Consider the following 23,718-nt stretch of genomic DNA (forward strand, 5'->3'; position numbering starts at 1 on the left):
TACCTCTCATTCCTGCTCCTTTATTTCACTTTTCCCTCCCCCCTAAACAAGCCAAGCAGAACATGTGTGCTCAGCCCACGGTCATTTGGGCGACAGATGTGTCCCCAGGACTCCCCTTCCCAGTCCCCTTCCCTCCTCTCTGGGAGGGGACAGAGCTGGGAGTCCCTCACATAGCACTCTCATTGCCTCCCCGTCCCCGAGATGCCCCCTTCTCCTGTGCCATGAGGGACTTGTAGGGTTTCCCCAGGCTGGGGAGGGTGAGCTCAGCTTCCTGCAGCTCCAGCTCCCGCTGAGACAAGTGCTCGATGACAGCCGCTCCAATTGAGTCCCCCAGTACGTTGGTCATTGTGCGAAGCCGGTCACTGGTATGGGAAAAAGAAGCTGCCATTAATGGGGGCTTGAAAAGCTTCGCAGGAAGAGGGTGCATCAGAGGGGGTCCCATTCCAGTACAATCCCATTCCAGCACAACACGACTCTGTTTCAGAAACACAAGAACAAAAACAAATGACAACAAAACCAGGAGGTTTACATTAAAGGAAGCTTGGAATTTCATTCCTACATGGGAGCTGTCAGCTGAGCCTGCATTCCAATTTTATTTTATTATTTTATTTTATTTTTTTTTTATTTTTGAGATGGAGTCTTGCTCTGTCGGCCAGGCCACAGTGCAGTGGTGCGATCTCGTCTCACTGCCACCTTGGCTTCCCAGGTTCAAGTGATTCTCCTGCCTCAGCCTCCCGAGTAGCTGGGATTACAGGTGCCCACCACCACACCCGGCGAACTTTTGTATTTTTAGTAGAGATGGGTTTCACCATCTTGGCCGGGCTGGTCACTATGTACTGCCCATAATCCTCTTGTTTTTAAAAATTGAGATTTAAATATATATTTGCAGCTTGGAGTACCAGCTCACACCTGTAGTCCCAACTACTTGGGAGGCTGAAACAGGAGGATTGCTTGAGCTAAGGAGTTCAAGGTCATCCTGGGCAACACAGCAAAACCCAATTTCTAAAAAAATAAAAATAAAAAATTTTTTTTAAACTTTAAAAATTTTGAGACGAAGTTTCACTTGTTGCCCAAGCTAGAGGGCAGTGGCACGATTTTAGCTCACTGCCACCTCTGCCTCTCAGGCTCAAGTGATTCTCCTGCCTCAGCCTCCCGAGTAGCTAGGATTACAGGTGCCAATCACCATGCTCAGCTAATTTATTATTATTATTATTTTTAGTAGAGACAGGGTTTCACCGTGTTGTCCATGCTGGTCTTGAACTCCTGACCCCAGGTGATCTGCCCCCCTTGGCCTCCCAAAGTGTTGGGATTACAGGCATGAGCTATCATGCCCAGCCTGGACCACCTTTTTGTGACTTCTACATAAAACAGGTAAAAGAGGAGTTCTTCCAGCTGATAGGTAAAGCCCCATTGCTGTCTCCACACCCTACTCCCCAAAGATAACTCTGGGATTTGGGATCCAGAGACCATGGATCGGAGGCCTCTCCAAGGCCTCCTTTTCACTCGAAAATTCTGGACCACTGCATCTTTGCTGGAATGAAAGCCCACAGGCTGAGGATGGTACAGAGGAAAGCAGTGTGTGCAGAAGAGGGAGCAGCAGGGTCCAGCCTGGAGAACACTCACAGAAACCAGTCCACGGCGATGATGAGTGTGATGTCTTCCGTGGGCAAGCCGACCGACGTGAGCACAATGACCATGGTGACCAGACCCGCCTGGGGGATTCCAGCAGCCCCAACACTGGCCGCTGTGGCTGTGATGCTGCAGGGGAAGGGAGAACATGGGGAGGCAGGTGGAGGGAAGGGGGCGAGTAGGAAGAGACAGGAAAAGGATAGAGAGAGGGGAAGAGATCAGCTCCCCAGTGCATCTTAAATTAAATACCCAAGCCAGACACAAGAGAAAAATACTGCCTGATCTCGCTCTCTGTCTGTTTTGTTTGTTTGTTTTGGAGGCAGTCTCACTCTGTTGCCCAGGCTGAAGTGCAGTGGTACAATCTCAGCTCACCACAACTCACTGCTCACTCCCACCTTAACCTCCTGAGTAGCTGAGACCACAGGCACATGCCACCATGCCTGGTTAATTTTTTTGTATTTTTGTAGAGATGGGGTCTCACTATGTTGCCCACACTGGTCTCAAACTCCTGGGCTAGAGCAATCCTCCCACCTCAGCCTCCCAAAATGCTGGGATTATAGACATGAGCCACCATGCCTGGCCTTGATCTCCCCTATACGTGGAATCTAAAAGATAATAGTAACAAGTTGAATACATAGAAATAGAGAGTAGAATGGTGGTCACCAGAGGTGACAGGGAATTTGGAGATGTAGTCAAAGAATTCAAAGTTGCATGTAAAGGCTGAGCATAGTGGCTCACACCCGTAATCCCAGAACTTTGGGAGGCCAAGGTGGGAGGACTGCTTGAGCCCAGGAGTTCAAGACCAGCCTGGGCGACATCGTGAGATCCTGTCTTTACAAAAAAAAAAAAAAAAATTTTTTTTTTTTGAGACAGAGTCTTTGTCACCCAGGCTGAAGTGCAGTGGCACAACCTCGGCTCACTACAACCTCCGCCTCCTGGGTTCAAGTGATTCTCCTGCCTCAGACTCCTGAGTAGCTGGGATTACAGGCATGAGCCACTGTGCCTGGCCAGTCTCAGGCATTTCTTTATAGCAATGTGAGCACAGCTCAATACACCTGGTAAGTCTCAAACTGGCCATCCACCAAGCTCTTTTCAGATTCCCAGGAAGAAGGTAGAAGGGATGCTAAGTGCCCTGGTCCATTTAAGAATACTACCTCAGACATTTCCCATCCTTACCTTTTTTTGGTAGCATCCCTACTCCCAATGATGTCAAAGTTTCCCTTGAGAAGTGTTCATTGTAATGTTTGGGACCTTAAGCAAAAAAAGGCGGGGGAGGGGGTTCCTTTGAAGTTTTCTTTATGTCATTTTTTCTGCATCCTTGGACTCCCATGGAAAAGGAGGTCATCCCATCAGAGCATGTGCAAAGGCACTTTTTCCAAGGACTGGTTATAGAGCACTCAATACATTCATTCTTCCAACACATATTTATCAAGCATATATACTACATGCTAGTGTAGTGAAATAAGCCAGGTACAGAAAGACAAATACTGTCTGATCTCATTTATACGTGGAATCTAAAAAAGTTAAACTGAAAGAAGCAGAGAGAAGAATGTGGTATATATACACATAGTAGATATTCCCATAAAAAGAAAACCCCTGCCCAAACATTACTTTTTTTTTTTTTGAGATAGAGTCTCGCTCTGTTACCCAGGCTGGAGTGCAGTGGTGCAATCTTAGCTCACTGCCACCTCCATCTCCCAGGTTCAAGCGACTCTCCTGCCTCAGCCTCCTGAGTAGCTGGGATTACAGGCACCTGCCACCATGCCCAGCTAATTTTTGTATTTTTAGTAGGATGGGTTTCACCATGTTGGCCAGGCTGTTGAACTCCTGACCTCAAGTGATTCATCCGATTCAGCCTCCCAAAGGGGCAGGATTACAGGTGTGAGCCACCAAGCCCTGCAGAGCTTACAATCTAGTATGGGAAACAGGCAATAAACAAAATGAATAAGTACAATTCATACTATATGGAGATGGTATTTCATGGGGAAACGGTGCCTCCTTAGCAAGTCCCGATATGCCATTTTAAACAGGGCTTCCATGAAAAAGTAACCCTGAAGACCTGAAGGAGATGACAATGTTCACTGTTATTTTTATGATGACTAAGTTGGAACCATTGGATGATGGAACCTATAAATACAGGAATAAATAAATGTATAGGGCCTATAAATATAAGAATCTATATAACGTGAACCTCGGGTTATTAGGATGCACCCGCTATGCTTTGGAAAACACTGGACAAAGGGATCTCCCATTGGAGAGGAGAAATGGCGGGAACGTCTTGCCAGCTCCTGACAGCCTCAGGTGGCAGCTTTACCTTTCACCTCCTCCGGCAGTGGGGATCTTCCCACACCCCCCTTCCAACATCAGAGGGCTCCTCTGAGCTCCAGCTGTGGCCCCCTCCTCCCTCTCCAACTCTCCCAACGATGCTGATGACGGCTTAGCTCTCATCTCCTGGCAGGTCCCACCCAAGCCCCCTCACCTGATGGTTGTGATCTGACCCAGGTTTAGCTCGTAGTTGTTAACTTGAGCAATGAAGATGGCAGCCAGGGCCTCGTAGAGGGCAGTGCCGTCCATGTTGACCGTGGCGCCCACGGGCAGGACGAACCTGGTGATGCGGCGGTCCACACCCAGGCCCTCCTCCAGGCAGCGGAAGGTGATGGGCAGCGTTGCCGAGCTGGGGAAAGAGCCCAGGGCTGAGGAAGGGGCGTGGTCTGGTGGGGGCGGGGCTGCAAACAGGGCGTGGCCTGGGGGCAGGACAGAGCATGGACTTGGCAAAGTCTAGGACAGGTTGGGAACAGGGCGTGGCCTAGTGGGGCTCGGATGAGAATGGGAAGGGCCAGGTAACATGGGCCGGGCTGAGAACAGAGGCGGATAGGTGAGGTGGGGCTCAGAGCAGGGCGTGGCCAGGTGGGGAAGAACTGAGAACAGGGCGTGGCTAGGTAGGGCGGGGCTCGGAGCAGGACATGGGCTGGGCGTGGTCTGTGCAGAAATGAGCCCAGGGAGCATTCCCCATGAGAACATTGAGCATACTAGGTGGGTGCTCTGCAGGAGGCAGAAAACAAGGGTATAACAATTCAGAGGCTGATAACTGTACAAAGGAAAGGAGCGACTCCTCACGATACAGGGAGAAAACAGCAATGAGGGTCTCCCAAACTGAAGATCTCTTCACCCACTTAAAGCCAATAGCTAAGGCCAATGACTGCACACTAGTTTATGGGAAAAACTACACACTAGTGTATCATAAAGGTCTGCTGACTTTAGAGAGGGCCCCTACTCCGGACTCCCTTGTTTGTATCAGCATTGACCTCTGCTATGCTAACCCTCTCCATCCACCGCTCCACCACTTCTTATCAGAGAAAAGTGACCTAATTGGTGGGCGAGTTTAGTCAAAGAAGTGGGTATCTCATTTGGAGTAAGCCTGTTCACAGGATGCGTGCTCTGTGGTCAGCTTTACATCATATGGTTAGAATTCTGGACTCATAGGGGGTCTTTGGGTGTCCCGCTCAGTGGTGACTATGCGAGTTTAATTCTAGAATACAGTGACATCAGTCTTACATAGCCATAGACCAAGAGGCACATTCCCTGACCAGCGTTATGGGTAATTTTTAAAATGTTGTTTTTGACCAGGTGCAGTGGGTCATGCCTGTAATCCCAGCACTTTGGGAGGGCAAGGCAGGAAGATCACCTGAGCTCAGGAGTTCAAGACCAGCCTGGCCAACATGGCAAAACCCCATCTCTACCAAAAAGAAAAAAGAAAAATTGGCCAGGAGGGCTGGAATCATGCACCTGTGATTTCAGCTACTTTGGGAGGCTGAGGTGGGAGGAATCACTTGAGCCTGGTAGGTGAAGGTTGTAGTGAGCAGAGATCACACCACTGCACTCTAGCCTGGATGATAGAATGAGGCCTCATGTCAGAAAAAAAGAAAAAGAAAAAGATATTTTTGGCCAGGCATGGTGGATTACACCTGTAATCCCAGTACTTTGAGAGGCCAAGGTGGGCAGATCACATGAGGCCAGGAGTTCAAGACCAGCCTGGCCAACATGGCGAAACCCCATCTCTACTAAAAATACAAAAAATTAGCCAAGTGTGGTGGCACATGCCTGTAATCCCAGCTAGTTGGGAGGCTGAGGCAGGAGAATTGCTTGAATCCAGGAGGCAGAGGTTGCAGTGAGCCAAGATCACACCACTGCACTCCAGCCTGGGTGACAGAGACTTTGTCTCAAAAAAAAAAATTATTTTATCTTTTTGGCTGTTGTGCTACTTCTCAAATTGTTTTTGAATGTGGATGATGCTCTTAATTAATCCCCTAAAACTAAAAAAGAAGAATAAGAGGAAGAGGAGGAAGAGGAAAAGGAGGAAGAAAGAGGAGGAAGAGGAAAAGGAGGAAGAGGAGTAAGAGGAAAAAGGAGGAGGAGGAAGAGTAGGAGGAGAGGGAAGAAAAAGCCAAGAGAGCTCCCAGACACCATCTCACAAGGGGAGATGACTCCTTCTGAGCTAGGAAATGACTGAGCTCATGGGGCATCCTGGAACCTTCCCTCTTCACCTCAAAATTGGCACCTGGTTCTCCTCCATATAAAGTTAAAAAACAGGAAAGGAGAAGGGGAGACCAGGAGAGCCAGCCCAGGACAATGACCAACCCCCAGGTATTGCACCAGCTGGAGACCCTCAAGAGCCCTCAGAGAGGCCGTGAAGGACAAGAAGTGCATCCAGGAATGGTGCTGGTGTGGGGAGCAAGGCCATACCTGGAAGACGTGCCCATGGCAGTGATGAGGGCTTGTAGCATGCCCCCAATGAAGGGGAAGGGGTTCCGGTGAGTGACGAGGAAGTAGATGAGGGGAAGGACGCCACCAGCATGGAGGAACAGGCCCACGATGACGGTCAGGGTGTACATGCCCAGCTGACCCCCCAGGACGGCCATGTCTTCCATCTCCAGAATCTTCCCAGCAATCAGGAATAGGATGCCCACGGGTGCATACCTGTGTGAGGGAGCCACATACCTGTGAGGGCTCCCTCCTGACTTCCCTTGCAGGTCTGAAGCTGGCATCCTCAAGGCTTTGCCCATATAGGGCCCTGGAGCCATGCGGTACCCACCCGACAGCACCCTACTCCATCCCAGTCTTCCCCGTACATTAACGAATGCCACTGGGCCCCAAGAATGAAGCCCACCTCCTCCTGCAGCTGCTCTTCCGCATCTCCCCCGAGTGATAGAAAAGTTCGTACTACTCCAGGATACACAACCTTTCAGTTCTCTCCTTTCTACTCCCCATTCAAGACCTCTCAACCCTGCCCCAAATAATCACCTGAAGGTAGCTTCAGGATCCTTCTCTAGACATTGCTAAAACATTCCCTGACTCTAGCCTTCTAAGTTTCCTTTATCTTCTGCCCCCAACTCTTTGTTCCACATTTGAAACCTTTATTCCCCTATTCTCTTCCCTATCAGTGCCTGTTCTCACTCATTCACCAGCGTAGGCATTTCCCACTGATATCTCAAACCACCTGTCCTATCAAAACCACCTATGTATTCATTCATTCCACAGATATTGACTGAGTACCTACTATGTTCCAGGCACATGGCTCCTGTCCTCATTGCACTTACATTCTGTTACAGACTAAATGTTTATGTCCCATCCACCCCCCCACCAAATTCATATGTTGAGATTGTAACCCCCAAAGCTCCCTCCATCCTTCTGCCATTCGAGGACACAGCAAGAAGATGCCTTCCATGAACCAGAAGACAGCCCTACCAGACCTGGAATCTGTGGGTGCCTTGATCTAACACTTCTCACCCTCCTGAATTGTGAGAAATACATTTTTGTGGTTTAAGCCATGATGTCTATGGTAGTTTTGTTATAGCAGCTGACATGGACTAAGACATATTCTAATGGGGAAATCAGGAAGTACGCATAGAAATGCACTAATTACAAACTTCAAGTGGTGATAATAGGAAAGGAGAGTCATTGGATGGGGCTGCTTCTGAGCAGGTGGTCAGAAAGGGCTTCTTTGAAGAGGTTTCATTTAAGCTGAGACTCACATGATGACAAGGTACCCTGTGTATCTGGGAGAAATCATTGCAGGCACAATGCAAATCATTGCAGGCACAATGCAAAGATTCTGAGATGGGCATGCACTAGGAGTGCTGGATGACCAGAGAGAAGACCAATGTGGCTGGAGTAGTGAGTAAAAAGGAGAATAGAGAAGATGAAAGAAGCAAGTTCATCAGGGCTTGCCTGTTTTCCCCGCAATCCAGTCCGCTGGTCAATTGTGTGAGTTTCTGCCATCGGGACCATCCTCTCATTTCTAGGCTTCAATGGGTACTCCTCTCTCTTTAGAAACTGAAGTATATGGCCAGGGGTGGTGGTTCATGCCTGTAATCCCAGCACTTTGGGAGGCTGAGTCAGGTGGATGATGAGGTCAGGAGTTTGAGACCAACCTGACCAATATGGTGAAACCCACCTCTACTAAAAATACAAAACTTAGCCAGATGTGGTGTCATGTGCCTGTAGTCCCAGATACCCAGGAGGCTGAGGCAGGAGAATCACTGGAACCCAGGAGGCGGAGGTTGCAGTGATCCAAGATCACGCCACTGCACTCCAGCCTGAGCAACAGAGTGAGACTCAGTCTCAAAAAGAAAAGAAGAAATTGAAGTCTACTTTTGCTCACATTTGTCATGGATGTACTGGAGAAGGTGGAGACATCTTGGGAAGGTGGTACAATAGCCTGAGTCAAAAATGAGGATGCAGGGACTTCTCCAGTCACATCTGTGTTCTCCAAGCTGGGCTCAGACTTATCCCTGGGGAGTAGCTGCTGAGTCCTTTCCAAGTCAGCGTGACTAGATCCACCTCTATGCTTAGTCTGAGTAATCCCTCTCTCAACTTTCTTACCTCCATCCTTCCACCTCATCCCCTGCAAAATTCTTTAGCCCAAGATTAGTTGTGCATGATTTCCTAACCCCTACAGTCAGCCACCTGGCACATCTGGACACTTCACCCAATCATGCCAATGACACCACTATAAATTCAAGATTCCCAATTCAGCTGAGCCTTCAATATTCCTTGTTAATTCTCTGCTTATCCTTAGTAAGCTTCCCCACTCCCATTCCTTTCCAATGCTTTTCCAGGCCCTCAACTTGGCCTCGAGTTCCCTATACAACTTTCCAGTTGTTTGGGATGATGTACAAAGTATTCTCCCATTTGGGATCTGACAGCCTTGTTTTTTTTTTTTTTAGATGGAGTTTCGCTCCTGTTACCCAGGCTGGAGTGCAATGGCGCGATCTCGGCTCACCGCAACCTCCGCCTCCTGGGTTCAGGTAATTCTCCTGCCTCAGCCTCCTGAGTAGCTGGGATTACAGGCACGCACCACCATGCCCAGCTAATTTTTTTGTAGTTTTAGTAGAGACGGGGTTTCACCATGTTGACCAGGATGGTCTTGATCTCTTGACCTCGTGATCCACCCGCCTTGGCCTCCCAAAGTGCTGGGATTACAGGCTTGAGCCACCGCGCCCGGCCTGACAGCCTTGTTAATATCTTCACCACTCCCAACTTACCTCATGCTCTCACCTTCCTGAACGCCCCACCATTCTCCAAACAACTTAGATACTTTCAAGCTGTGTACATTCTCTTCCCTCTGCCTGAAATACTTCTTCCCTCTCACTGTCCAACTGAAGTTCTACTCACCTGTCAAGATGCAGTTAAGAGGTGATCTTCTTCATGACTCCCTCTTTAGGAAGCATTCACTGTGTATCCCTCTACTCACTGCTCACTTCTCCATGAACCCAACACTTATTAAATGTTCCTTTGCTACAGAACCTACTTTGTTACATTGATCTACAATGTGTCTGTCTCCCCAAAGATTTTGTGCGCTCCTTGAGGACAAGGTATGAGTGCAACGTATCTCTGTATTCCAGAGGTCAAGACAAAGTCTGCCTGGGAAAATGCCTGCTGAGTGAATGAAATTTTTGAAGGAATGAAGGAATTTAGGGAAGGAAGGAAGGAAGGAAGGATTAGCAAGTGGAGGAAAAGTAAGGAAATAAACAAATGAGACATTAGTAGGTGAGTGAACAAATAACAATTGAGTGAACGAAGAGAATACTTGAGTAAATGAATGAAAGAATAACAAATGTATAGATGAATGAGTGGGTCAAAGAATGAATTAAGAATAAATGGCTTAACTGAGTAAATAAACAGATGAATCTATCAATGATTTAACTAATGCATGGTTGAATTTGTAAGTAACTTTATGAGTGAAAGAATGCATAAATGAGTGAATTAACTGATGCATGGAAGAATGAATAAATGAGTAAGGAAATGAGTAAATCAATGCATGGAAGAATGAGTATAGATGGTCAATGCATAGAAGAATGAGTGAATGAACAGATGAACAAAGGAGTGAAAGAGTGAATGAATCATTGCAGTAAGACATAAATGAATAAAAGAGTTAGTGAGTTCTTCCATGAACTAACCAATGCATAAAAGAGTGAATGAATGAGGCAGGGTGCGGTGGCTCACGCCTGTAATTCCAGCACTTTGGGAGTCCAAGGCGGGTGAATCACAAGGTCAAGAGATAAAGACCATCCTGACCAACATGGTGAAACCTCATCTCTACTAAAAATACAAAAATTAGCTTGGTGTGGTGGCACAAGCCTGTAGTCCCAGCTACTTGGGAGGCTGAGGCAGGAGAATTGCCTGAACCCAGGATGCGGATGTTGCAGTGAGCCGAGATCATGCCATTGCACTCCAGCCTGGCAACAGAAACTCCCGTCTCAAAAAAAAAAAAAGGGATGAATGAATGAACAGATGAACAAGGAAGTGAACTAGTGATGAAATCATGGCAGGCAGACATGAATGAATGAGTTCATGAGTGGGTAAGTGAATTACCCAATATGTAAATGAATGATCAAAAGTCCCCAACAAGCCTTTCAGCAGCTTCCCCACAGCCTGACTTCTCAGCTCTTGCTCTGCCTTCGGGTGGGCACAGCCCAGGACTCACCAGATGATGATGCCCACCAGCCTCATAATAGCCTCATTGAGGCTGTCGAAGAAGTCCCTGAGGACTCGGCCCTTGTGTTTCATGCCACCGATAACCAGCCCAAAGGCCACAGAGAAGACCACGAGGCCCAGGGCGTTGATGCCGTTGGCGGAGCCAGGCACAGGTACAGTCTCCTCAAAGCTCAGCACCTCCTGCAGGGTGCCCAAGGCCCGAGTGACATTTTCCAGGAGGCTGGTTCCATTCTCCACTGAGAATGGAGGAGGCATGGAGGCACCCGGCTCAGACCCGTTCTCTGTCCTCACGATGGTCCTGGTTACCACCCTCGTGCTGTACTGTGTCTTGAACTGAAATAGAGAGAGATCGGGCCCATACTCAATTCAGCAGATGCATCAGAATCACCTGGAGAAATTCCTTGAGATCACCCATTTCCAGCTCCCACACCCTGGAAGGCCTTATCCAGCAGATCTGAATGAGTGAATGAATGATTTGAACAATGCATGGAAGACTGATTAAATGCATCAATAAACCCATTATGAAAAATAGTATGGAGGTTCCTCAAAAAATGAAAAATAGAAACTACCATAGGACCCAGCAATCCCACTACTGGATATATATCCTAAAGAAATGAAATCAGTATCTCAGAGAGATATCTGCACTCCCCTGTTTATTGCAGCACCATTCGCAATAGCCAAGATATGAAATCAATCTCAGTGTCCATCAACAAATGAATGGATACAGAACATGTGGTATACATATACAATGAAATACTATTCAGCCTCGAAAAAGGAGGAGATCCTGTCATTTTTGACAACAGGGTTGAACCTGAAAAACGCTGTGCTATCTGAAATAAGCCAGGCACAGAAAGGCAAATATTGCGTGCTCTCACTTATAGGTGGAATTTACAACAGTTGGACTCACAGAAGCAGAAAATAGAATAGTGATTACCAGGGACTGGGGCCAGGGACACTGGGGAGATGTTGGTCAAAAGACACAAAATTTCAGCTAGAAAAGAGGAATAACTTTAAGAGCTCTATTATACAAAATGGTGACTATAGTTAATAACAATGTAGTGTGTATTTGAAAATCACCAAAAGCGTAGATTTCAAGTGTTTTTATCTCAAAAAATGATATGTGTATAAGATCACTGATATGTTAATAAGCTTGATTGAGTCATTCCACAATGCAGACATATTTCAAAATGTCATAACTCATAAATATATATAATTTTTGTGTCAATTTAAAAATAAGTACGTTAAAAAAATTTTTTTGAAGAATAAGTGACCAAATAGATGAATGAGAGAGTGAACAAGCAATGTGTGGAAGAAGTCATATAGATCCTGAATTTTTCACAAGTTCCCTGGGCAATGCTTAACAAGAGTTGAGGGGCTCTCCAAGACTCGACCATCTACGGCCAAAATTTCTGGAATCTCTGCAGCAGCCTTGGTGCTTCCTCTAGTCCTGTGCTCAGGAAGTCCCTGGCCTAAGTCCTTTTTTTCCCCTTTTTTTTTGAGATGAGATCTTGCTCTTTCACCCAGGTTGGAGTGCAGTGATGTGATCACAGCACACTGGAGTCTTGATCTCCTGGGTCCAAGCAATCCTCCCACATGAGTCTCCCAAAGAGCTGAGATGGGTGTGCCCAGCTAATTTTTTTCTTTTTTATTTTTTGTAAAGACAGAGGGTCTCACTCTGTTGCCCAGGCTGGTCTTGAACTTTTGGCTTCAAGTGATCCTCCTGCCTTGGCCTCCCTTAGCGCTGGGATTACAAGCCTGAGCCACCACGCCCGGGCCTAAGACCTTCTCCTTATCCCTCCCAGATCACCATGGAAAATACATTCTTTCTCCTAGACTCCTCAAGAACTCCTGCCCCTTTCTCTGTCAGGCCCTTCCTCCCACCTCTTGCCCTTGGACCATGCCCTCAGCCCCAAGCTCCTGCCACCCTCTGAATCTCCTTGATCAAACTGTGTACTTCCCCCTGACCTGTTTGAAGCAGGCCTCCACAAGGTTCGGTGGAAACATATTTCTGCAGAAAAACATCAGAAGGAAAGTGGTTAGACTGTGTAAGGGTGTCTAGGGTGATAACAGTAATACTAACACCAAGAACAATAATGATGGCAGCCAGCATATGAATGCTGCTTCTATATCTGGCACTGAGCAAGTATCTTACTATCATCTAATTTAAACACTAAATAACCCTAGACATGAGTGCTATATGATGTCCCCATTTCACATAGAAAGAAACCAAAGCCCAGAGAATTCATGTAAGCTACCCAGAGCCACAGAGCTGCTAAGAGGCGCAGACAGACCTCAAATCCAGGTCTGAGTACTTGGCAGAAGCCTACATCACCTCAAGGACTTTAATTCAAACACACGTGTGTCGGTGCTGCCTCAAAAAACCACAGAAAACTCCCAAACTCTTTTAGCTTTAGGTTTCCCCTTGGTCAGTGATTAAGGTAGAACCGTGGCTACCTTGATTCTGGCTGGCAAAAATCTCGCTGCTGTAATTAAAACAGGTGGTATGACATACCATCTTACCCCAGCTAGACCAGCCATTATTAAAAACTCAAAAAACTACAGATGTTGGCATGGATGTGGGGAAAGGGAAACATTCATACACTCTGGTGGGAATGTAAATTAGTACAACCTCTATGGAAAACAGTATGGAGATTTCTTAAAGAACTAAAAATAGATGAACCATTCCACCCAGCGATCCCACTACTGGGTATCTACTCAAAGGAAAAGAAGTCACTATATCAAAAAGACACCTGCACACATATGTTTATCACAGTATAATTTACAGTTGCAAAGAAATGGAACCAACCTAAGAACCCATTAACTGATGCGTGTATAGAGAACACATGACATATGTGTTCTAATGCTCTCCCTCCCCTTGCCCCCCACCGCCCGACAGTCCCCGATGTGTGATGTTCCCCTCCCTGTGTCCATGTTTTCTCATTGTTCAACTAGGACACATGAATACTACTCGGCCATGAAAAAGAATGAAATAGGCCAGGTGCAGTGGCTCACACCTGTAATCCCAGCACATTGGGAGGCCGAGGTGGGTGGATCACTTGAGGCCAGGAGTTTGATAGGAAGTCTCCACCCCAAAGAGGACATGGGTCATATGTTACATGCAACTTTGTTCAGTATGCATGCATCAGAACCACCTCCATGAATATTCATAGCGCCTCCTGCAAACTATTGAATATGGATGTTTAGCCAACCCATTCAGCATGAAGCTCCTCCTTCAACCCCTCCTCCTTAGAAGGGCCTGTCTCTGGTCTTGACCGGATGGATGCTTCCCAGTCTGCAGGATGGCCGCTTTGCAGGCTATAACCCTTTACAATCAATAAAGTCTCCTTTTCAAATGTGCATATTGTGTTTTTTCGGGTTGGCACACCTGATCAGGTCCATGAAGGCATCAGCTGTGGGGATGGTCTCGATCCGGCCCTCCCGGTGCAGCCCCTCCTTGGAGCCCTTCCCTGGATGGATGATGGTGACCATGAGGATTCCAATGAAGACCGCGATGATGGTGGTCACCATGTAGTACACAGCTGCCCGCATCCCCATCCGCCCCGTGGCCTTGTTGTCCAGGGACGCCATACCTGCAGGACGGATGATGCAGCCCCCACAGTTCCATGCATACCCAACGCCAGGTCTCCTAGCCATCCATTCCACCCTCCCCATCTTACCAGCTCAACAGCCATTCCACCAAGCATCCCTTTTCTTACAGCCCACCCCAGAACCCACCCATTACCCATTCACCCACACCACCTTTCTACTGCTATTCTATTTTCCAAATACACACCCTCACACTCCACCCCAACCCTTATCCCAAGCAACACTCCACTACCCTACTACCTTCCCTCTTCTCCAAGCCAACCTTTTCCACCCTTTCACCCTATCCTCTATGGACTCTTGTTTTGTATCATAACCTAACTTTCTTTCTTTATTTTTTGAGACAGAGTCTCCTTCTGTCACCCTGGCTGGAGTGCAGTGTTACAATCTTTGCTCACTGCAACCTCCGTCTCCAGGTTCAAGTGATTCTCCTGCCTCAGCCTCCCAAGTAGCTGGGATTACAGGTGCCCGCTGCCATGCCTAGCTAATTTTTGTGTTTTTAGTAGAGACCGGGTTTCACCATGTTGGCGAGGCTGGTCTGGAACTCCTGACCTCAGGTGATCCACCTGCCTCAGCCTCCCACAGTGCTGGGATTACAGGCATGAGCCATCACACCCAGCCCATGACCTAACTTTCATTCCACTTGCCATCCCACTATTCATCCCAAAGTCACACTTTCCTCCAACCCACCTCACTGCATGCCATGTGTGTCACATGTTCTTGCTATTCCACTCCCACACCCTTTCCCAAGCCAATAGGCTGATCCTTCAGCCCCAAGAGCACTGGCTACAAATAGCTCAGGCTGTCCCCTTCTGCTGAGAATTGCCGTCAGTAAATTTGCCTTGTCCACAAAAACCCCAGAAGAGACCTACGGCCAGTGAATAACTCTGCAGGGATTCATACTGGCCAGCAGAGCTGGGGAGGGGTTCAATTCTGTGATTCTGCTTATACTCCAGAGCTCCCCATAGATCAGGCTGAGAGGCCAGCCTTCTTCTGAAACCCACATCTTTGCTTCACTGGTTTCCCAGCCCTGCCCCCCACCCTTTCCTCACTTCCTTGTGAGTTTCTCTTGAGAGCTATCCCACAATAAATCACTACCTGTGCAGTCAGGCTCTGCTTCCAGGAAACCCAACCTAAGAAATCATTTCTTCATGCATTTTTCTTCTTCCCCATCCCCAAATCCAGTGACTGGCAAGATGCTACTCATGCCAAATTTGGCCCTCTGCCTACTTTTGTAAATAAAGTTTTATTGGAACACAACCATGGCCATTTGTTCACATGTTGTCTATGACTGCTTTTGAGCTACAATGGCGGAATTGAGTATAAATGACCCTTGAACAACATGGGTTTGAACTGTTCGAGTACACTTATGCATGGATTTTCTTCTGCCTCTGCCATCCCTGAGACAGCAAGACCTTCTCTTCCTCCTCCTCAGCCTATTCAGCATGAAGACAATGGGGATGAAGATCTTCATGATGATTCACTTCCACTCAATTAATAGTAAATAAAATTTCTCTTCCTTTTTTTTTTTTTGAGACAGAGTCTCACTCTATCTCCAGGCTGGAGTGCAGTGGTGCAATCTTGGCTCACTGCAATCTCCGCCTCCAGGTGTTCAAGTGATTCTTCCGCCTCAGCTGCTCGAGTAGCTGGGAGTACAGGTGCACACCACCATGCCTGGGTAATTTTTTGTATTTTAGTAGAGATGGGGTTTCACCATGTTGGCCAGGATAGTCTTAATCTCTTGACCTCATGATCTGCCCACCTCGGCCTCCCAAAGTGCTGGGATTACAGGTGTGAGTCACTGCACCCTGCCCCCCTTATCATTTTTTAATAGACAGGATCTCACCCTGTTGCCCAGGCTAGAGTGCAGTGTTGCCATCATAGCTCACTGCAGCCTCAAACTCCTGGGTTCAGGTGATCCTCCTGCCTTAGCCTCTTCAGTAGCTAGGACTATAGGCATGTGTCACCACGGCCTGCTGATTTTTTACATTTTTTGTAGAGATGCAGTCTCACTGTGTTGCCCAGGCTGGTCTGGGACTCGTGGGCTCAAGCAATCTTCCCATCTCAGCCTCCCAAAAGCACTGGGATTAGAGGCATAAGCCACCTCACCTGGCCTGATTTTCTTAATAACATTCTATTCTCTACCTTACTGTATTTTAAGAATATAGTATATAACACATACAGCATACAAAATATGAGTTAGTCTGCTGTTTATGCTATCTGTAGGGCTTCCAGTCAATAGTAGGCTATTAGTAGTTAAGCTTTTGGGGAGTCAAAAGTTATATGCGATTTTTGACTGTGTGGGGTTGGTGTCCCTAACACCCAAATTGTTCAAGAGTCAACTCTAGTTGCAAAAGAAACCATATGGCCCTTGAAGTTGAAAATGTTTACTATCCAGCCCTCTAGAACAAAACTTTGTGGACCCCTGCATAAGTCAACTGTACTCCCACTTCCATCCCACCTTCTGCCCACTAAGCTTCACCACATCTCACACACCTTCCACACCTTAATCTACACCCTACTCTCTGCACATCCACACCATAGCCCAGCCACCCTACCTAGATGCCCCTCCAATACTTTCTCTCACCTCTGAGTGATACTGAGCCCCTTGCAGGCTGGCATTTTACCTCCAAGGAAAAGTACAGGAAGCCAACTGAGATAAGTGGTGTGGGTCATATGGGGTCTGAAACCTGGGACTGATCAGGACCTGGACTTTGTTTTGCCAAGGACCCTGGACCAGACAGCTTCCATGTTTGAGGCAAAGCATGAAGGAGGTGGTCCCGTGCTCAGGATAGCCTTGGCTCTGGGTTCAAGCTGAGGCTCTGGATGGGTCTTGGAGGCCAACCCTGGCCTGGGCTCTCTCACCTGTGACCAGGCTGGAGACAATGAGAGGCAGCACCAGCATCTGCAGCATCCTCATGAGAAGCTCTCCAGGAAAAGAGAAGTACTTGATCTGGCGGTAGGTGAGCTGATAGGGGCGCAGGGCAAAGGCCAGGCTGACCCCTAGGGGCAAAAGAAGGGGTCCATGGAGTGGTCTGGGTCACTCAGCCCCAGACACTGTCCATCCATCCCAAGAAGGGTAGCGTAAGGGGAGGAGTGAGAGGGATAAATACCCTATGGGTGTATGTATTTGTGTGTGCACTGATGTGTGCATACCTTGTAGAAATGTATGTATTTATGGGTAGCCATATTGATATTGTGTAAATACATGTCCATGTCTGTGTAAATATAAATGTGTAAATGTATAAGTGTGTATATATCAAGAATATGTGACAGTAGACGTTCACTTGTGACCATGTACAGGAATCTGTATACATGGCATATACACATAAATATGCACATGTATTTTCCTGGACATATATAGGTGCGATGTGTGTATATGTTACTATTTTCAAACATGGGAGTGTATGTGTTTTAAGCTCATAAGTGTGTGCACGTGTGCTCAGGAGAATGCATGTGGACATGTGAATGTGTTTATAAGTTCCAATATACATGAGCAAGTTTGCTTGTAAGTTTCTGTGTTTGCACCTGTAAGTTCCATGCATGCATAAAGTGTGTTTGTACAGTGTATATGTATATATGTGAGTGTGTGTATACACACGGATATGCATGTAACGTTGTGTGCACACATAGCTGTGTTTGCACATGTGTGTATCCATCTGTATGTTGTGTCTTTATGTGGTGTTGAGGGTGGCTGGTGGAACTGAGACGTGTGTGCAGGTGAGAATGAGGGGGTGGGACAAAGAGATGTGTAAGGACCAGTAATTCCCTGATGTCCCCGCCCTCCAGGAGGCAGAGCTCACCGATGACCACGGCGCTGACCGTCAGCAGGATGAAGGCGTTTCGGCGCAGGAAGCGCAGCACGTGCTCGCGGGTCATGGTCTGCAGGCGCAGGCGCGTGCGCAGTGCTCTCTGCTGCAGGCTTTCCTGCAGCCGTTGCAGCCAACCCACCCGGCCCAGCCTCTGGCCGCTCTCCCGCAGGAACAGGCTGTTGCCATGGCTGCTCATGGTCTATCTGCGGGAAACAGAGAAGCCTGGGGCTGGTGAGGGCCAGGACAGAAGGCAGGCGTGGGCAGATGGGGAAGGCTGGGAAGGGTGATGGGCGCTTTCTGAGGACTCTCAGAAGGCGGGGGTGGCTGGGTGTGTTGGCTCACGCCTGTAATTCCAGCACTTTGGGAGGCGGAGGCAGGAGGATCACTTGAGCCCAGGAGTTCAAGCCTGACCTGGGCAACATAATGAGACCCTGTTTCTAAAAATTTTGACATAGCTGCGGGTGGTAGTCCCAGTTCTTTGGGAGGTTGAGGCAGGAGGATCACTTGAACCCAAGAGTTCAAGATTACAGAGAGCTATGATCTTCCTATCCTGGGCAAGATAATGAGACCTCCACCCCTCTAAAAAAGCACAAAGGCCAGGCACAGTGGCCCACACTTGTAATTCCAACACTTCGTAAGGCCAAGGCAAGAGGATTGCTTGGGCCCAGAAGTTTGAGGCTGCAGTGAGCTATGATCGTACCACCTAGCACAGCCCTGTCTCTAGGAACAACAAATGAATAAAAATAAATTTTTAAAAAAGAAGGTGGGAGGGGGAAGGTCAGTCTGTTGGGACGTGCCCGTCCTAGGACACCTGAGAGACTGCCTGGGGTTCCAAGGTCAGGTCTTGGCAGTAAAAGGTTAAGTCTCCAGAATCATTCCTAGGAATGGCTGGGAAGAGGAGAAAACCACAAATTAATGGACGTTTTTGACATTCCCTGACTCCAGCCCACTCTTATTTCACTGATTTCATCACAAGCCTCTGGGGGCTGCCCCAGCGGCTCAAAGGAAACTAACAAGCCTTTGTTAAGTGCCAACTGCATACAGAGCTGTAGACAAAGCACCTGGAGGCCAGTTCCCCAAATTAAGACACTTTCGTGTCCAGCATGGAGGCTTTCCACAAGGACACAATCAGCAGGTGCCTGGCAAACCGCAGGTGTCCAGTAAATGCAGCTACTCTGCCAGAATGCCCAGGTGAGCAACATGGAGGTGGGGAGTCCCTTGGGAAAGAAATGATAATGATTCTTGGCCATAGTGTGATGTTCATGAGCCCCTCTGGGGTGGCAGGCACTGTACTGATGTTTCCCAGACTGCAGACTTTTGTGCTTCCTCTTTATCTTTGGCTATATCCATGTGTCCTTATTCACTTATCTAAAAACCTGTACCAAACCAGGCACGGTGGCTCAGGCCTGTAATCTCAGCACTTTTGGAGGCCGAGGCAGGCAGATCACCTGAGGTCAGGAGTTCGAGACCAGCCTGGCCAACATGGTGAAACCCGTCTCTACTAAAAATACAAAAATTAGCTGGGTATGGTGGCGGGTGCCTGTAGTTCCAGCTATCCCAGAAGCTGAGGCAGGAGAATCACTTGAACCCGGGATGTGGAGGTTGCAGTGAGCCAAGATTGCACCACTGCACCCCAGCCTGGGTGACAGAGCCAGACTGTCTCAAAAAAAAGAAAGAAAGAAAGAAAGAAATGAAAACATTTCTGTGAGTCCCTAAAAGCACTGTGTGCTATAGATGCTATACCTCCTAACCTACACTGTTGTCATAACCAAGAAAGGGCGGTGCCCTTGTTCCAGGGATACTGAGAATTCTGTTCTTCCTTCTAGACCCACTCTCAGGCTCCCTCTCCCACTGGTTCTCTTTCGATCTGTCCAGGGGAAAGGACAACAGTATGGCGATTTCTCAAATAACTAAAAATAGAACTACCATCCATCCAGAAATCTCCCTACTGAGTCTCCACTCCAAGGAAAACAAATCATTGTTTCAGTTTTCTTTTTATCAGAAGGATATCTGCACTGATATGTTTCATCACAGCATTATTTGCAATGGCCTGGATGTGGAATCAACCTAAGTGTCCAGGAATGGATGATTAAAGAAAATGTGATGTAGATAAGTATAGTATATTACATTATAGGTAAATCAATCTGTATCACATTTATATCAATATCACATTTTCTTGCTACATTGTTGCTTATATTATTTTATTTATGTTTCATGATGTATATAATGAAATACTGATCAGCCATAATAAAGAATGAAATGTAACACCCATGGAACTGGAGGCCATTCTCTTAAGCGGAAATAATTCAGAAGCAAAGTTTAATACCACGTTTACTTATAAATGGGAGCTAAATGTTGTGTATACAAGGACACAGAGTGGAATAACAGACACTGGAGACTGGAAAGAAAGGGTGGGAGGGTGAGACGGGGCTGGGAGACACCAAATTACTCAGTAGGTACAGTGCACACAATTAGAGTGATGTTTACAGTAGAAGCCCAGACATCGCCGCCATGCGATCTATGCATGTATCAAAACTACACTTGTACCCTCTACATGTATACAACATTCTTTTTTTTTTTTTTTTTTTTTTTTTTTTTTTGAGGCTGGAGTGCACCGGCACAATCTGGACTCACTGCAACCTCCACCTCCCGAGAATCGTTCAAGCGATTCTCCTGCCTCAGCCTCCCGAATAACTGGGATTACAGGCACCCACCACCACACCTGGCTAATTTTTGTATTTTTAGTAGAGACGGGGTTTCATCACATTGGCCAGGCTGGTCTCAAACTCCTGACTTCCGGTGATCTGCCTGCCTTGGCCTCCCAAAGTGCTGGGATTACAGGCATGAGCCACTGTGCCTGGCCACAAAACTCTTTTAAAGACAGCAGGAGAATGGAGGGCGGGAAGAGATGGAGATGGAGTGTTTATTCTTCTACCTCCCAGCTCCCTGTGCCAGGCCACTATTTGGCTGCTGTGTTCCTCTACCTAAGGCCACTGCTCCCATAGGGCAGTCCTCCAGCATAACCTCTAATCTCCTTGGGTCCTCTTCTCTGCTCATATCTTCATAAATACTCTGAACATAAATCCTTTTTACTTCTCCCTTTGGAATCTGCTGTCTGTTCCCCTAGCAATACACCAGATTCATCTGACTCAGAAAGAAAACCTCTCTAAATCAAAGGAAGACACTAAATATTGTATCTTATACTGGACTCTACCTGTTCGGTTTGCCTGGGATTGTCACACCTATAAAGAGAATTTGTTCACCTCTCCCATCTACTTCTTCTTCTTCTTTTTTTTTTTTTGAGACAGTTTCACTCTTGTTCCTTAGGCTGGAGTGCAGTGGCGCAATCTCAGCCCACTATAACCTCTGCCTCCTGGGTTCAAGCAATTCTCCTGCCTTAGCCTCCTGAGTAGCTCAGATTATAGGCACCTGCCACCGCACCCGGCTTTTTTTTTTTTTTTTTTTTTGCATTTTTAGTAGAGACAGGGTTTCATCACGTTGGCCAGGCTAGTCTCAAACTCCTGACCTTAGGTGATCCACCTGCCTCGGCCTCCCAAAGTTCTGGGATTACAGTCATAGCCACAGTACCCCGCCGTCCCTGCCCCTCCGCCCATCTACTTTCTAAGGGATCAAGTCTCCCTGATATCTTTTCTCACCCCCAACAGTATCTGAATTCAACCAGGTTGAGCTGGGAGTTTCTTGGAGGTCTCGGTTTTACCAGTATGTAGGTTCCTGGGCCTTTTTTTTTTTTTCCTGCCACTGGCTTTTCTGGGATCTTCCTTGCCCTCCTCCACTTCCCACCATATCCAAAGGATGGGACATCTACCCTGGATTTCCAGAGCCTATGTCCTCTAGATCTAATCCAAATTCCCAATGCCAAGCCCCACTTAGGATCCTGCTCCAAGTGGATCCGTCTCCTGAAACCACAATGCTGCTTCTTACCTTGCTGTGAAAAAAAAAAACCCACAGAGAGTGAACCACAAGACTACAGAGGGAATGTACGATCCCTCCTCTCCTCTGGGATATTATGTTTCCAGGCACTAAGCCATAGCAGGAAGTTGTCTGTGGATCCCAAGAGAGATAATTCACCTAAGATCTGAACAGTCAGGAAAACTCCAGAGCCTAGAGTTTTGTCTGGTTCCTTTCTCTTCCTTACAAGACATAGTATGGTATTGACAAACCATGGTCTGCTAGCCAAATTTAGCCCACTACTTGTTTCTGTAAATAAAGTTTTATTGGCGCACACATCTACACTCATTCATTGTCTACAGCTGCTTTCAAGCTACAAAACCTGAGTTGAGTTGTTAGAACAGAGACTGTACCAGCCACAAAGCTGAGAATATCTCCTCTTGGGCCATTTGCTGAAAATAATTGCTGACCCCTAGAGAAGAGCAGACAATACTTAGCATCTGTGGGCCAGACACAGTGGCTTATGCCTGCAATCCCAACACTTTGGGAGGTAAAGGCCGGAGGACTGCTTGAGTCCAGGAGTTCATGACAAGCCTGGGCAATGTAACCAGACCCCATCTCTTAAAAAAAAAATTAGCCAGGCATGGTGGCCTGTGCCTGTAGTCCTAGCTACTCAGGAAGCTAAAGCAGGAGGCTCACTTGAACCCAGGAGTCTGAGGCTGCAATGAGCTATGATCACGCCACTGCACTCCAACTTGGGTGACAGCATAAAACCCTGACCAAAAAAAAAGAAAGAAAAAGAAAAGAGAAGCACCTGCTGAAGACCACAAAATAGATGTCAACTGTGGTTGATAAAAAGCAGAAACCTAACTCACACAAAATTAAAAGTACAGTAAAGTGCTACAGTGTCAGGATGACTTACTGTCTACTTTTCTCAGTGCTGTCTGCATCACTTATGAGTATATACCATTGTGATTGTCAATTAATAATAACATTAATTTTCAAAAATGTTTGACACAAAATGTGATCTTGACCTCCACTCGTGCCTCTCTGGGTTTCTCTCTTCTCCCCACCCGGGGCTCTCTCTTTTCTAGGCTTCCCTGGGTCTAGGTTTTCTTCTGGACCTACCTCTTAGGTTTCCTGCTCAGAAAATGTCCCTTTTAGTGTCCCCAGTTTCTACAGGGTGAGGGGTGAGAGGAGGTCTTTCCCACTTGGGTCTCCCAACCTCCAGACGCTTACATGTGATGAGATGTGTCGGCTGCCCCTCAGAGCCTCTTACATCCCTAAAACTAAAGCAAGCTACAGTGAGCAAAATGAAAAGGCTTTCTGTACATTTTTTTTTGCAATTGTATGCTAGCATTGAGTGAGGGGAGTGAGTGAGGGGAGGGAGAGACAGGATGGAAACCATGTACACATCACACACACTCAGACACACACAGGCACACATAACCTCGAAAACCTCTTGTATGCAAATGACACAACCACAACCCCAGACAGACACAGTCACACTCAAACTCTTCAGACATACAACCACACACACACCCACGCACACCTTCAGAAAGGCAGCTCCATGCATGCAGTCCTACAATCCCTACACACACACACACTTGCCACATTCATGTACACTCTCAGGCACACAATCACACATGCCTTCAGAAATGCAATTCTGCACATACACACTCACACACTTGCCACATTCAGGTACACCCTCAGGCACACAATCACATACCTTCAGAAATACAATTCCAGGCAGGCAGTCATACAGTTC

The 23,718-nt window shown here is 47.2% G+C and overlaps 1 protein-coding gene and 1 long non-coding RNA gene across 2 annotated transcripts in view; one reads left to right on the plus strand and one right to left on the minus strand.

Annotated features, from left to right (window-relative positions):
- Positions 1-23,718, minus strand: part of SLC1A6 (solute carrier family 1 member 6) — a 25,162-nt gene continuing 1,444 nt past the window's right edge. The window contains exons 2-10 of the mRNA XM_032265718.1: positions 18,033-18,244; positions 17,095-17,232; positions 14,012-14,216; positions 12,592-12,634; positions 10,616-10,959; positions 6,373-6,606; positions 4,109-4,303; positions 1,624-1,758; positions 1-362 (exon numbers count right to left, since the gene is read on the minus strand). Of these exons, the coding sequence (XP_032121609.1) occupies positions 167-362; positions 1,624-1,758; positions 4,109-4,303; positions 6,373-6,606; positions 10,616-10,959; positions 12,592-12,634; positions 14,012-14,216; positions 17,095-17,232; positions 18,033-18,237 (1,695 nt within the window). The 5' untranslated portion in view covers positions 18,238-18,244 and the 3' untranslated portion in view covers positions 1-166. The remainder of the gene's footprint in view (positions 363-1,623; positions 1,759-4,108; positions 4,304-6,372; positions 6,607-10,615; positions 10,960-12,591; positions 12,635-14,011; positions 14,217-17,094; positions 17,233-18,032; positions 18,245-23,718) is intronic.
- The window catches only part of LOC116541508, a 15,100-nt gene continuing 14,649 nt past the window's right edge, over positions 23,268-23,718 (plus strand). Inside the window, exon 1 of the long non-coding RNA XR_004264840.1 lies at positions 23,268-23,278. This is a non-coding gene — a long non-coding RNA (uncharacterized LOC116541508). The remainder of the gene's footprint in view (positions 23,279-23,718) is intronic.

Source organism: Sapajus apella, unplaced genomic scaffold (assembly GCF_009761245.1).
Source record: "Sapajus apella isolate SASKATOON/1434 unplaced genomic scaffold, GSC_monkey_1.0 scaffold152, whole genome shotgun sequence".
Lineage (NCBI taxonomy): Eukaryota > Metazoa > Chordata > Mammalia > Primates > Cebidae > Sapajus > Sapajus apella.